Source organism: Clupea harengus, chromosome 15 (genome assembly GCF_900700415.2).
Source record: "Clupea harengus chromosome 15, Ch_v2.0.2, whole genome shotgun sequence".
Classification (NCBI taxonomy): domain Eukaryota; kingdom Metazoa; phylum Chordata; class Actinopteri; order Clupeiformes; family Clupeidae; genus Clupea; species Clupea harengus.
The window spans coordinates 16,836,533-16,851,362 of NC_045166.1; the positions used below are offsets into that span (position 1 = coordinate 16,836,533).

At 43.0% G+C, this 14,830-nt stretch overlaps 2 protein-coding genes across 2 annotated transcripts in view; one reads left to right on the forward strand and one right to left on the reverse strand.

Moving 5' to 3' along the window:
* hadhaa (hydroxyacyl-CoA dehydrogenase trifunctional multienzyme complex subunit alpha a) overlaps positions 1 to 5,387 on the reverse strand; it is a 10,092-nt gene extending 4,705 nt beyond the window's left edge. Inside the window, exons 1-8 of the mRNA XM_031581457.2 lie at positions 5,267 to 5,387; positions 4,118 to 4,159; positions 3,907 to 3,977; positions 3,470 to 3,603; positions 1,440 to 1,578; positions 1,146 to 1,265; positions 836 to 938; positions 384 to 506 (exon numbers count right to left, since the gene is read on the reverse strand). Of these exons, the coding sequence (XP_031437317.1) occupies positions 384 to 506; positions 836 to 938; positions 1,146 to 1,265; positions 1,440 to 1,578; positions 3,470 to 3,603; positions 3,907 to 3,977; positions 4,118 to 4,159; positions 5,267 to 5,333 (799 nt within the window). The 5' untranslated portion in view covers positions 5,334 to 5,387. The remainder of the gene's footprint in view (positions 1 to 383; positions 507 to 835; positions 939 to 1,145; positions 1,266 to 1,439; positions 1,579 to 3,469; positions 3,604 to 3,906; positions 3,978 to 4,117; positions 4,160 to 5,266) is intronic.
* Positions 5,388 to 5,603: 216 nt separating this feature from the next.
* hadhb (hydroxyacyl-CoA dehydrogenase trifunctional multienzyme complex subunit beta) lies at positions 5,604 to 14,518 on the forward strand. The gene is made up of 16 exons (XM_012835617.3): positions 5,604 to 5,722; positions 6,515 to 6,587; positions 6,734 to 6,775; positions 7,411 to 7,501; positions 7,727 to 7,771; positions 8,200 to 8,299; positions 9,180 to 9,267; positions 9,595 to 9,782; positions 10,362 to 10,542; positions 10,710 to 10,831; positions 11,138 to 11,217; positions 11,596 to 11,643; positions 11,827 to 11,914; positions 12,248 to 12,322; positions 12,583 to 12,747; positions 14,083 to 14,518. The coding sequence occupies exons 2-16, from the start codon at positions 6,521 to 6,523 to the stop codon at positions 14,116 to 14,118; spliced, it is 1,416 nt and encodes a 471-aa protein (XP_012691071.1). The 5' UTR covers positions 5,604 to 5,722; positions 6,515 to 6,520; the 3' UTR covers positions 14,119 to 14,518.
* The last annotated feature ends 312 nt before the right edge of the window (positions 14,519 to 14,830 follow it).

A 14,830-nucleotide genomic window follows, 5' to 3' on the forward strand; every position in this document is an offset into this window, starting at 1 on the left:
CGCACACACACACACACGTTGGAAGTAGTTCCTCCATCTAGCAAGAGCCCAATGTCAAGTATTTTCACACAGCTGAGATCCCAAACATTAACTATGCTCAAGTTTAATACATTAGCAAATGTCAATACTTTTATTAAATGTCAATTATTATTAACACTAGCACGTAGCAGAACAACAATCTGTGTAGGTGCACCAACGCCCATAACTGCTGAGTCACAGGACTACCACAGCTTCAGTACATTGGTTTGACTAATTATATGATTTGATCACATTGACTAGTGGACTAGTGGTCATCATTACTAGTCTCATTTAAACCTAATCTGTCTTGGCCAAGCCCAGTCTTATCTTGGACTTGGTGTGTGTGTTGGCTGGGTGACTCTTACTCTCCATCAAGCCCTTCTGCTTCTTCACAGACACCTTCTTGTTGGCGAGACCTTTGGCCAGACCCACAGCCACCTCCTCCAGGTAGTCAATGGTTCGCTCTTCTGGGCTCTTCAAGCCCGGGCCTACACACACACGCACGCACACACACACACACACACACACACACACACACACACACACACACACACACACACACACACACACACACACACACACACACACACACACAAAAAACACACATTTAAAAAAAACACACACACACACACACACACACACACACACACACACAAATCCGCCCATACATGTGCAAAGACAGACAGACAAAGAAGGAGAAACTCCCCCCCCCCCCCCCCCCCCCCACACACACACACACACACACACACACACACACACACACACACACACACACACACACACACACACACACTCACTCACTCACTCACTCACTCACCCAGTGGGTCGACCAGGTGGTGCACCAGGCCCATCTTCTTGGCCTTATCGGCTCTGATATTCCTTCCAGTCAGCATCATGTCAAAGGCTCCAGGAAGCCCAACCTTAAACACACACACACACACACACACACACACACACAAATATAAACACTACCACATCACACTTCTGTTCCAACACTCCTCTTTGTAGCACCAATTATGACATTTCTCTTAAAGACAGAACTGGCATCTGAGTTACTGTTCGAGCCAAAAAAAAAAGACCCGCGAACGCTTCACTATTTCAGATCAACTCATCTGTACGTGACCCACCATCTTGGGGAGCCTCTGGGTGCCTCCGGCTCCGGGCAGCAGACCCAGCATCACCTCAGGAGTGCCCAGGATGGTCTTCTTACTCTTGGTGGCCACACGGTACTGGCAGGCAAGCGCAAACTAAACAGCAGCAAAAACACCACAACCAAACACAGAATTAACCAATAAACCAACACATCACAGATCGCTAGATTTAAAAAAAAATCGTAATATGGGTTGTTTTTGAATCTTGATTCAGAAATATGTAAGACATTATTTACAACATTGAGAAAGTAAAGTAGTAGACAGTCTTACCTCCAAGCCACCACCCAGACATGAACCATTGATAGCTGCCACAACGGGGATGGGTGACTTCTCGATCCTGTCAAACATCTTCTGGCCCTCCTGAGAGAGTGTGGTCACCTCCTCTGCACTGTTACACGCCTGGATCATGCTGAGGGCGGAAACAGACATTTTCAATCAGTTACTATTACTGAAGGTGTCCTGTACTACTGTTAATTAAGTACAGAGAGGTCTCAGAAGTCTGAATGAACAGTGATTTTATCATCGCTCACATGGGTCACGGTCTATGCTTTAGAGCATAGAACATATTATAGGCATTTTAACATGGCGCACTGGGTAAAGGAAACACACATGGAAGGGGGAGCAAGGAGGTAAAAAAAAAATAACACTGACACTAAAAGTATTTACTTCATCTGCTTTCAATGGAAATGGATTCCAATTGCTTGCATGGCCTCTAGAACATTGGCCCTCATTCTCGAACATTTTCTGAAGTTTCTTCTGAAATGTTTCTTACGGGCTTCGGAAAAACAACGTAAGCAAAAGACATCCGCCAAATTCATGCACGCTTGAAAATGTGGTCCTACGCAGCAGAAGTTTTCTGGGCTGTGCTCCCCCGGAAGAGTTTTCTTAAATTGAAAGCGCGTTCTCGTGCTCCTGAATTTGCATACATAGACGCCCTGCCAGCTCCTTATAAGGGCACGCAACCGTAGTGACGTGTGCAGTCGGAATCGACCGAATCTACACGAAAGCAACTCGTAAACGAGTCATGTCAAAGCAGAAAGCGATCACCCTCGAGTAAACGCAGATCTAACTTCAACTATATATGTCTATGACTTGAACGGTGCAGAGATGGACTGTTGCAGGATGTAGATGTGTCCATTCTATTCCACTATAGCTATATCAACGTAATTGAGTTTAGTGCTTATTTATTTATTCACTTACATTTGCAGTGTTCGTGTACATTACATTTAGTCATTTAGCAGACAATTTTGTCCAAAGCGACGTACAAGGGATAGAACAGTCAAGCTACGAGCAATAGAGACCTAGTGTAACAATAAATACTACTTTACATAAGAAATAGAAAAACGAAATAGGAAATAAAAACGAAGTGCAGGAATGTAACTGCTATAAGTGCAAGTTAAGCACTAGTCGAAGTGCCAGTTAGGAAGGGAGGTGCTCTCTGAAGAGTTGGGTCTTCAAAAGCTTCTTAAAGGTAGAGAGGGACGCGCCTGCTCTGGTAGTGCTAGGCAGTTCGTTCCACCAACGTGGAACTACTTGAAAATTCTGGATTGCCGTACTTGCACAGACGGCAGTGCCAAACGACGCTCACTAGACGAGCGCAGCATTCCGGTGTAGTGCTTTTATTTATTTTATGACATCACAGTGCCTCGTAGAATCATGACTATAGGCCTACATGTGAAACGTAATTGTTAATGATACTTTAATCCGAGGATCTGTAGAGTTGATGTGAACGCAATCACCAACGATTTCTCACAAATTCATTAACACGGAGAGTTTTCTTAAATGCGATTCCCCAAAAAACCACAAGATGGCCCACGGGGCCATCTTGTGGTTTTTTAAGGAATCGCATTTGAGAAAACTCTGGCCGAGTTACGACTGCCATTTCGAGTTCGGAAAGTCTTCTGAAGTTCAGAGCAAATCCCAGATGAGAAAACTTTCATGAATGCCAAATGTTGTCCTAAATCCAATTCCTCTTAAATTCCTCTTAAATTCCTCTTAAATTCTTCTTAACTGCGTTCGAGAATGAGGCCCATTGTGAGCCTATGACTGAGAATTCAGCAGTCCAAGTATATGGTCAATGAAGCAAAGTAATGTTGAAGTTCTGTCCACGCATTCACATGGGCCTAGCAGGAGTTTTAGTTGGCCCAGAGAGGAATACATTCGATGGGTTCCTCTTGACCGTATCCTTGGACTGACTGATGCACCAGGGACTACCAGGGGGAGACACTATGCAGTTCCAGATGCAAATCAGAGGCTTACAAAAGATCAGCTAAACAAAATGGAGGGCGGGCGTATCTTACTTGATGTCGGCCCCGGCGATGAAGCAGCCGGGTTTGGAGGAGATGAGCACGGCGCTCTTTACCGCCGAGTTCCCCCAGATCTCCCCCATCACCTCCGTCATCTCAGCCTGCATCTGTTTGGACAGGGTGTTTACCTGCACACACACATAAACACACACGATTAGGAGCAGAAACAGGGAAAAACATATACACATACACAAACACACTCATTTTCTAATGTGCAGTCACAGTCACAGAAAATGTATGTGTAGTCATAGTCACAGAAAATGTATGTATCCATAAAAACACACATACATATAAACATACATAAGCATAAACCACATATATACACACACACACACACACACTGTATACAAACAGAAATGCAGTTAAAGCTTGTCAAAATGTGGACATGTATTATAATGTATTATGATGGTGATGCAGCATTTTAGGCTGACCTTAGAGTTTGGGTCATTTATCCGGACGACAGCCACATCACCTTTAACCTCATAGCTGACATGGGTGCGGGCTGGTGGAGAGAGGGAGAGGAAGGGATGGAGACACAGAGAGAGAGAGAGAGAGAGAGAGAGAGAGAGAATCATTACATCATAAAATGTATGCACTAGAGAAACAGGAGGAAGTGAAACTGATGCAAGCCCGGGTGCTTACCCAGCATAGCTGCTGATGACGACAGGCCTCTGCCTCCATGACCTGATGAGCACCAAGCAAAACAACACAGTTGAGGTACCACACAATCATAATAAAAATGCAGTAAGGGATGACTGATTCAGGCAGGACGACGGAAAGTCAGAATGGGAGAGACCCACATGTTTAAGCAGAGACAAAAGGCAAAATGTGCCATGTTGCGCCTACCACCCCCCCCCCAATCATTCATTCATTCATTCATTTCACACATAAAAGGTAGGATCCTTGGGTTAGCCACAGCTCTCCTATTGGTCACCCCCTTGAGGACAGACCTGGAATTACACTAGCGAACCTTGCCCCAGATGGACACAGGTCTGGCTTGACCTTTGCCCCAGACTCTGTAAAATCAAGTGACACTGAGACAAATTGCCAGGCAGGTGTGTATGTATTTGTCCTCCTGAAAGGTGCCAGTCACATTCAAGACAAGAAATGTGTGTGGAAGAACATAATGGATAAAACAATGAAAGAACATCAATGCTCCTGATCATAATCTGACAGACAGTACGCATCCTCCTCTTGACATCAATTCTTAGAATGAACCAATGACCTCTTTGGAGGTCACAACATTTCGCTGCAAAGTTACATTGGACCCTCAAGTTAATGACATATAACATATGAACTTTTGAGACCATCATTAATACGTCAGAGTAACTATCGGCATACAGTTTTGCAGTTTAAATAGTGAAATGATAACGTTTGGTCCTTGATTAAATGTTGGACGCTAGTGGGGGATGAACACATTTGACTTCCCAGTTCATAGGCTGACAAAAGTGGTTAACGTTCATTTCATTTGAGTGCCAGTATAAGTTACACTGCAGTAATACATATAGCATTTTCGCCTCTAAAGAGGAAAAAATAAGATACTTCAGACACCAATCTGTTATTAAATAATTAATTTGGGTTCACACAACATTTATATTATGGACCTCAAGGAAGTGGGTGAAAGTTCACGAAGTTCTACTAGCATAGCAAGCTAGGGACGACTAGCTGACGTTGCCGCTATTTTATTAGCACGAACAAGTTCAAGTCCACGAAGACTTTTTAACCACAAAGTTGCAAACAAAGATTAAGACCAAAGCACTGCGGACCATAAGTATTTCAGTAAGGCCATACCTGAAAAACAGGAATATTTGCTGGTCGCAAACCTGGAGAGAATGCCCACTGCTCGAACGCCTGCCATCTCAGCTGAGGAATCCGATGACACAAGGCTAGCGCTGAGACAACCGAAGTGCTAGCGAGTCAACCGGAATGAGGACCCCTAGCGTTGCTAGAGGTAACCAAGAAGATGCCGTTGTCATTCTGAGAACGTTTATATGAAAATTAGGACGCACAGAGGGGATACACGAGTTAAAAAATAAATGCAACTGTATTTCTTTAGTAGTTATTACGTCTGTAATTTTTTTGAGTCCGTGAGCACAAAATATAATTATACATAAAGGCATTCGATACGGGCATCACATGTCATGTAGCTAGGGACTTCTGAACAGAAGTATTTTTGTAGTCAGAAGCTGAACAGGCAGAGAAAACTAGGCAGAGGGGCAAGAGCTTATCAGTTGACAAACTAGAAAGGTAAGTAGAATTTGTGGAGAAATTGAAGTTCTTACAACGTTACTGCTTTCAACTTCGTTCGTAGTTCTCCTTACGATCATACGTTTTGAAAACGTCTTTGAAATATGACTTGCACTGACTTGTTAGCACCTACTGTTGGGTGCTGTTGAGCTAGCTAGCATGTTTGTGCTACCAATAACTTACTTAACTAGCCAGCTAGCTAGCTGGTTGACGCTAGTTCTGCGTCACCTCGATATGGCGATTTGGGTCTTTTTGGTTCGTTGAATTCATATTGTTGTGTATACGATCGTAACTTTGTATGTGTTGAATTGCTGTTCTTTATGAGCTTGTGATGTGCTTAATTGTGCCCTATTCAACCCTGAGATCGGATGGATCTAGGTGAAGGGTCACTGGGACTCGTGGGCGGGGTCGTCTCACTGACAGACTGACCGTAGCATCCACAGTCCTGTGTCACTTTTGGGGGGACTGATTTTAATGTTCAAAGATTCAAACATTTCTAAATAAAAGTGAACTTTGATATTTAGGCTGGTGGCATGATGCAACTTTATATCAAGACTAATCACGGGGGTCTGTTTTTATCAATCGGATAACGTTTAAGATCGTTACATCTGGCAAACCTGCTCCCATATTTTTTAACCGACTACAAATGTATCTTTGGTTATCGAAAGGCGTCATTAAAACCTTCAGAATTGTACGATTGCCACAATTGTATGATTGCCAATGTAGGCTACTATACATGTGTTGTATGAGTTGTGTAGTTATGAGTTAATTACACAATCTTGTCTTTCTAAGGTCAAAATGACATCCATGCTGATGAACTCTGTCCGGAACTGCCCGGTTAACAGTACCTGGGCCGTGCAGTTCGGTAAGGGCCTACACACTTCACATGGGCCTATTGCCCAAGGACCTCTCTAGTTATGCTAAACGCGTTTTTTTGTGTGGCCATTAATACTTTTTTTCACTTTGTTGTTATCTTCCATTTTTCTGTTCCCTGCTTCTTACCCCTTATAGCGACTCGTTCTCTCAGTACATCGTCTCAAATGCATGCAACAGGTAAGAACGCATGAGAAAGTTCAATCTGAATGTTTAGGCATCACTCAGTGATCACCATAAGTTCTCAGATGCAGTTTACGTGCATTACAAAGTTTGTTATAGGAAGGTGCCTTCTTGTAGGGGTGGGAATCTCTTGGCACCTCACGATTCGATTCGATTCCGATTCAGAGGTCAATGATTCGATTCTAAACCGATTCTCGATTCTAAACCGATTATCAATTCTAAACCGATAAAACGATTATCGATGCATCTCGATTTTTAAAACATTTGAGTTTGCTACTCAGAGTCTCAAATCACTTCCTACTTTGTGTTTGATAATTAAAGAAAATCAACAGATCTATTTTTTTTATTAGAGAAAAAGTTTCTCCTTGTCACAATTATGACTTTCTATGAAATAATGCAATAATCGATGCAGCTTGCATTTCAACAAAAAATGAATGTGTAAAAAAAAAAAAAAAAAAAATGTTTTTATTAAAAAATCGATTATGAACTTTTCTGAATCGAGACAGAATCGTTCGAGAGAAATCGAAAAATCGCCCCACCCCACCCCTACCTTCTTGTTTCGCTAAATTAGAAGCATACATAGGTGCACTATTTTGACCTCTACTCTGTCCCCCCCTCTATATTCATGGTAGCTAAGAGCAAGAAGACCCTTGCGAAACCTGGCGTGAAGAACATTGTGTTGGTGGAAGGAGTGAGAACACCCTTCCTGTTGTCTGGCACCTCGTAAGTGTGGAGAGTGGCATTCTCATAAATATAATCCCACCACGCACATGCTATGGAAATTGTCATACTCAGAGCACTACGTGTGCCAATGCCAGCCATAACCCCATACAATCATCTGTGATGTGTGATATTGTTGCAGTTAATTCTGTTGTTTTATGGCTATTTTACATGCGGTACTTGTTTTGCCATATTCAGTTTGTTGATTTACTGGTATCCTCTTTGCAGGTATGCTGATCTTATGCCTCATGACCTTGCCAGAGGAGCCTTACAGTAAGTGATTGGTTTCTCTGATCCTCACAACAATAAGCCAAAGTAGTTCCTTCCAGCTGAGGTGGCGAAAGCGCTAGAGCAAGTTCAAGGCCCTTCACACATCATTTAAGATCACAAGTTCTTGTTTACATTTCATTTCAAGCCAGTTGAAATGGTGTCATACCACACTATCAAATATAAACATTTGCAAGTCTGCATGGCTACAGTAACCTAAGATACATACATCTGCGTAACATATAGAGTATGTAAAAATCCATAAGCATGCAAGTGACTTACACCGGTGATGTCACTGATGACTTGTCTGTTATGAAAGCGGAAAAGGTACTTTCTGAAAGTAGCTTTGTCTATGTATAAGTATGTGTCTATATATTGTTCCCTTTGGGTCCTACTAAGGAGGTTTAGTCTCACTAGCTACCTGCTCTCTCCAGGGGTCTCTTGACCAAGACCGGCATCCCTAAAGACTACGTGGACTACATCGTCTATGGCACTGTCATCCAGGAGGTCAAGACCAGCAACGTGGCCAGAGAGGTGCGTCTCTTTCCCAGGGCACCACTGTTGTCACGGTGTTGACCTTCATTTATGCATTATTGCTAATTAAGTCTGTTATGTTGCCAAGCAAGGTTAAGGCTCATTTTCGTCTGCCTATGTACAACCTGTCTCACTTTGACCTCGCTATGATCATTTTAGCTGCCAGTTTCCCTTACGCCTAAAATAAAGCCCATGTTTGTGGTTCAATAAGACAAAGAGGAGATCAGTGTTTGGATTCTGGTGGTCTTGGCCATGTGGTATAATCTAGCCCGTGCAGGTATGCTGTGTGACGTAAACTTTGCCCCTCATCTCCAGTTGGCTCAGATTAGCTCTTCTATTCTTAGCCCAGCCCCTCGTCTGGACAGACCTTTTTTTCCATTGCCACAAGGTCACAGAATGGCTGTGATCCCTCTGGGTATTACATTTTCACCCACAATATTTACACTTGTGTATTAGCAGTAGGATTGTATGTGTCCTGCCCTGTCAACTGTTTACTAAGCGCTACACTTGCATTGGTAAAGTCAGGTATGTCTCTGTATTCAGATGTTGTACCCCAGTGCTCTTTCCTGCAGACTGCTGCCTGTCACTATTCCAACTCTCCTGTTCTCTTACTGTGGACTGCTCTGTAAGGCATTGTGCAACTCAGCTTTTTATAGCTGCACAGAATGAATGCATTGCTACGGTATTCTCTGTCTGAAATGGTGTGCGTAGACATGTGGCCCTGTCACTCTAAAATAGGTTTGCTGAATTAGTCAGTATATGAGTCACATATATATGACGTACAGTATATATGAATCATAATATGTGTGTGTGTGTGTTGAATGTTTGTGTATTTTGTGTCCTAAGTGATTATTGTTTATTTATCCTTTTGTTCCTTCAGGCTGCTCTTGGTGCAGGTTTTTCAGACAAAATCCCTTCCCACACAGTCACCCAGGCTTGCATATCATCTAACCAGGCCATGACCACAGGTATGGCTAACCCCCCCCCCCCACCACCACCACCATCACCATGGTCCAAAGACTGAGACACTTGCATATTACCTGCAATTTAACTTTTCATTAAAAAAATTGTACATTTGTGCAGTTTTGTAATTCAGTCCAATGAAAATGGCCTGCATGTAAAACCAAGTTTATAAGTCAAGTGATGTGTTGTTATGATGGGGCATTATGCTTCTGTTTTTACTCAAAATGACCACTACAATGTCCTGCCAAAATGATGGTATGTTTCGTGTGTCTTAATGTCACTCAGTGACTGATGCAGGAATTCTTTTGTGATTGTTGTGTGGCGTTCTGCAGGTGTGGGGCTTATCGCGGCGGGCCAGTGTGATTCAGTGGTGGCTGGCGGTGTAGAGTTCATGTCCGACGTTCCCATCCGCCACAGCCGTAAGATGAGGAAGACCATGCTGTCCCTCAACAAGGCCAAGACACTTGGCCAGAGGCTAGCCCTGATCGGCTCCATCCGGATGGCTCACCTCAACCCTGAGGTACTACAACTACCAGCATGCACCTCTTTACTAATAGCCCTACTTTCTGCAGAGCCACAGAGTTAACACAGAATGGCAAATGGGGAGAAAAAACCGGTTGGATTGAATTGGTATTATGTTAAGCTTGTGGTGCATTAAGTTTAAGTTTAGGCTTACTGCTGCTCTCAGTCTTTTTGGATTTTAATATTCTGGTTCCGTTTCTCTTCTTCGTTCAGAAGTTGTAGTATCACAATGGATTATACCCTAGAGCTCCCAGCAAGCACTCGTAGAAGAAACTCCCCAAACTATGTTATGGAAATTCACACAGATGTGTTTTATTTAAATATGGAGAAACCAATGCACATCAAATCCATTTGGAGTCTCTAGAGTGGAAAGTTTAGGAGGAACTTTTTCCTTTACTTAGACAGAGGAATACAAAACATAAGGCTTCCATAGTTGTGAAGACAACATTGTTATAGTATTTCACTTTTCTCCATGTACCACATCAGAAGCAGCATAATTCACATTGGACTGCACAGAAACTACATCTCCCACGATTCTCTTGTTTGAGTCACTAAGTTTCTATGGTTTGCTCCACAGCTGCCTGCAGTGGCTGAGTTCTCTACGGCTGAGACCATGGGTCACTCTGCAGACCGGTTGGCTGCTGCATTTGGTGTCACCAGGTTGGAGCAGGATGAGTTCGCCCTGCGCTCACACACCCTCGCCAAGAAGGCCCAGGACGCCGGGCTTCTCAGCGACGTCATCAGTTTCAAAGTGCCCGGTAACCCAAATGACAAGCTCAGTTTTTGCTACTCACTTTTTCAACTCTTGTCCTTCTTGGTTCTCACCATATCTAACCCATCTTTCTGTGAGTGATGTAGTTGTATTCTTATCAGTGTGGCTTTTGACATTTATAGTCCAGCACTAACACCTCTTGTCTCTGATTAGGTAAGGACATTGTCTCCAAGGACAATGGCATTCGCCCAAGCTCCATGGAGCAGTTGTCCAAGCTGAAGGCAGCCTTCATCAAACCCCATGGCACAGTCACCGCTGCCAACTCCTCCTTCCTGGTGAGCAGCCAACCTACACCACCTACCTACACCCAGCCAATCTCAGAGCACTTTATCTGCAAACTAAACTTATACACATACGACTGCCTTCAGACTTTTACAGTGATACCAGTCTACGCACACACACTGCTGAAAATGTTTTACTTGTAACACCATAATGCATTATTATTTCACCTAATTCATTTGTGATATTTGCCTTTTTGATTTGTTTATTTTGTTCTGTAGCATTTCTTTATTTGTATCTGAACAACTAGTCGATGTAAATGGACCATAGAAACAAAGCTGACCTTGATTTGTGTTTGTCAGACCGATGGAGCCTCTGCTGTCCTGATCATGTCGGAAGAGAAAGCCTTGGCCATGGGATTCAAGCCAAAAGCCTACCTCAGGTACACAATGTCTGCGGACACGCACATACCCCGCACGAAACCAATACACACTAGTTTAACAAGAACATGTCCTCTACACACACACACACACACACACACATATGCTACAGAAGAATGCTATTCATTAGTACAGGAATCCCGCACTATTCTTCAGACTATTATGGTGCTGCTAGAGGATCTGCTGGAACCGAAGCTTGTGGGATGGGCAAAATGCACACACGGTTCTTCCACACAGAGCTTCTCACTAGTCCTGAAGCCACAGCGGTCCTCATTTTCATGAAGATGTCAGTAAACGTTCTCTCTCTCTGAGCTACTGTCTCAGCCTCTACTGCAGTGTACATGAGGCTGTGTTGCTGTAATTCCTGTTTATTTTTGCAGAGACTTTGTGTACGTGTCCCAGGATCCCAAAGACCAGCTGCTGCTGGGGTGAGTGACACGGGTGCCATGATAACTGGCCATTTTTTATTTTTTTTTTAACATTTTTAGTTTCATTGTGGTTTTGAACATAATTTACCTGCGAGTGTGTACTTAAGATTATCCATTCGACATACACACACGTGCACTTTTTGTACAGGTACGTGTTAATACCGCTATGTCCCATTTCCTCAGGCCCACCTATGCCAGTCCTAAAGCTCTGGAACGCAGTGGACTTACCATGGATGACATTGACGTGTTTGAGTTCCACGAGGCCTTCGCTGTAAGCACACACACACACACACACACACACACACACACACACACACACACACACGCGCGCACACAGACAACTATTATGTAAATGTGCATGTATGTATAAACAAACCCGCATGGCAGCATCCATCTTTACATATCAGCAGTTATTGATCACACTCAGCCAGACAAATCCATCTTCCACTGCTTTATTTATGGGCATGTTTAAGAGATGTGTGTGTGTGTGTGTGTGTGTGTGTGTCTTTGGTTCAGTGTGAGTCTCAGTGGGCTGTGCTGGTTTCTGGTTTTCTGTATTCATGACTGAATTCTACTGTAACCCCCCCTTTTCTTTGTTGTTCAGGGTCAGATAATGGCCAACCTCAAAGCCATGGATTCTGACTGGTTTGCCCAAACTTACATGGGAAGGAAGTCTAAGGTAAGTGTGTGTGTGTGTGTGTGTGTGTGTGTGTGTGTGTGTGTGTGTGTGTGTGTGTGTGTGTGTGTGTGTGTGTGTGGGGGTGTGGGGGGGGGGGGGGGGGGAAGAGAGAGACATTCTGATTCTGATCTATGTATATCTGAAAATGTTTTTAAGTTATGGTGTATCTGCTATTCATTGTGAGGTATGACACTGTGTGTGTGTACCTCTGATGTGTGTGTAACTCTGATGTGTGTGGGGTTTATTTATTTATTTTTCAGGTGGGCGCCCCCCCAATGGAGAAGTTTAACCTGTGGGGGGGCTCTCTCTCTCTGGGTCACCCGTTTGGAGCCACTGGCTGCAGGCTGGTCACCACCGTTGCCCACAGGCTGCAGAAGGAGGGGGGGCAGTATGGCCTGGTGGCAGCATGTGCCGCTGGAGGACTGGTATGACACACACACACACACACATGCACGCACTTTCATAAATACACACACACACACACACACACACGCACATTCATAAATACGCACACTGAATATACCCTGGTATGAAGACCCATACATACACATTATTGACATTCACATATAACCCCTGCATGTAACACACATACATGCAGGGCCGGCATGCATGCATAATTATTTCAGCGGGCCGCTGAAACACCATGCTTTATTATTATGGCAACTTGGCCCTCATCAAAATACAGGCTTGTATGAAATCATATCACATTAGTAGCTTACCCTATTCACTCATAAGATAATCACTTCCAAACTTTAAGTTAGCAAATGTCAAGGATTTGGATTTGAGGAGTTGTTGAAAGTCTAAAGTTAACATCGTGTCAAACACGACCCGCTGACAATGACACATGTAGGCTAAGTGAGCGAATGTGAAAAGTAAAACGGCCTTTTTTTATTGCAGCTCAGGGCGTCTTTTTCAGTTGAAAAAAGTTCAACCAGCTAGCTAGCGTTAGCCTGTGCAGTAGTAGGCTGTTGTACATGATAAGGGCCACATGTTGACTAAAGTGGCAAACGTAGCAACAATGTCTCCAACTTGCTCTTCTGATGCCTCAGCATGTCCCTTGTTTTAAAAACTTAGCCATTTGCTCCCTTGCCTGCATAATGTCATATTTTTTTCTTCTTTCCTTTTTGCTTATGAACTCCAAATTTGTGATTTGAAATTTTGACGACTTGATTTTGTAAATAAGCAGGTGTGGACAGAGTAAGGTACAGCTACCCTTAAGACCAAACCATTTTGCAATATAATAGGGGGACATGTTTAGATTTACATATTTTAGATTTATAAATTGACTGCAAGCATAATTTACCTGACCTTTACCTTTACTTTGATCGTTTACTCAAACAAATAATGCAAACACTTTCTGAAAACATACATTTGTCTTAAGTATTCTAACATTTATGAGTGAAGATCACTCTCTCTCCTGACTCAGGACAACTTTCCTGATTGACCCCACCAGACAACCTGCATACATACATGAATGCATATTGATAGTTGGGGGCAAATTGAACTTGAACATGTAATATTCCCAGCCTTTCTCACATGAAAAGTCAGTGAAGGGGTCATGGCAGAGCCACAAGGTTTCCCTCTTGTGGCATCATTTGGCAATAAACACTGGTGGCCCAATGTCGATATGCTGCCACCAGTGCTGCATGCCACACACACTCTCTCTCACACACACACAGTTATATACACACACACAGGTATACAAACACACACACCTCCTACAAACACTGTGCAAGCTGTAATTCTTTTATGTTTTGCAGGGACATGCCATGGTGATCGAAGCCTACCCACAGTGAAGCGGAGACAAAACGGAGCAGTTCTACCACACACATATGTGTACGCGCTACAGGAAGAGATTGTGTAAATAAACACACCGCATTGCCTTTGAGGAGGGAACTCTCTCTGTACTGCTGGTTAGGACATGGTTGTAATTTATGAAGGCATATTGTATGTAACAACACTATCTAAGTGTTTGAGTACGGGCGCTCAGGATGGGTATACAGCTGCATGCAGGCCTAAGCACTTAACTCCTTTTGGATTAGGACTCTGTGGTAGCAGTGATTAACGTCGCCGCAAGTGCACAAAGTTGCATGCACTCGCCTCATCGTGCTATGCCTTTGTTTCTTCTTTTTGTAATGAAATTGTTCAAAAAATCTGATTTAAAATATCTGTATTAAAGAATAGTAATTAACTTTATTATTATTGTTGTTGTTGTTGTTACTACTATTATTATTATTATTATTATTATTATTATTATTATTAGTGCTGTGTTTAGGTAGTACCTTCATGAGAAGACACTGTAAGATTACATCCAACACACTTGACAGTGCACCTCTGCTTATCTTACTGAGTGTAATTTAATTGTGAAATTAGTTTATTTATTTATTTTTCATTTGCAGCCCCCCTGCCTGTTAGGTGTTTTGTTAGTATGAACTGCCAACATCGCTTACAGCTGCTTTAAAAACGTGCCAGCTTCATTAAATTATTTTTAAACAAATGTATCTTTGG

Coding starts and splice junctions, on each gene's coding strand:
- hadhb (XM_012835617.3), top strand. CDS start 6,521: ATGACATCCATGCTGATGAACTCTGTCCGGAACTGCCCGGTTAACAGT. Junction 7,772..8,199: donor CTTGCCAGAGGAGCCTTACA/GTAAGTGATTGG, acceptor TGCTCTCTCCAG/GGGTCTCTTGACCAAGACCG. Junction 11,915..12,247: donor AGTTCCACGAGGCCTTCGCT/GTAAGCACACAC, acceptor TTTGTTGTTCAG/GGTCAGATAATGGCCAACCT.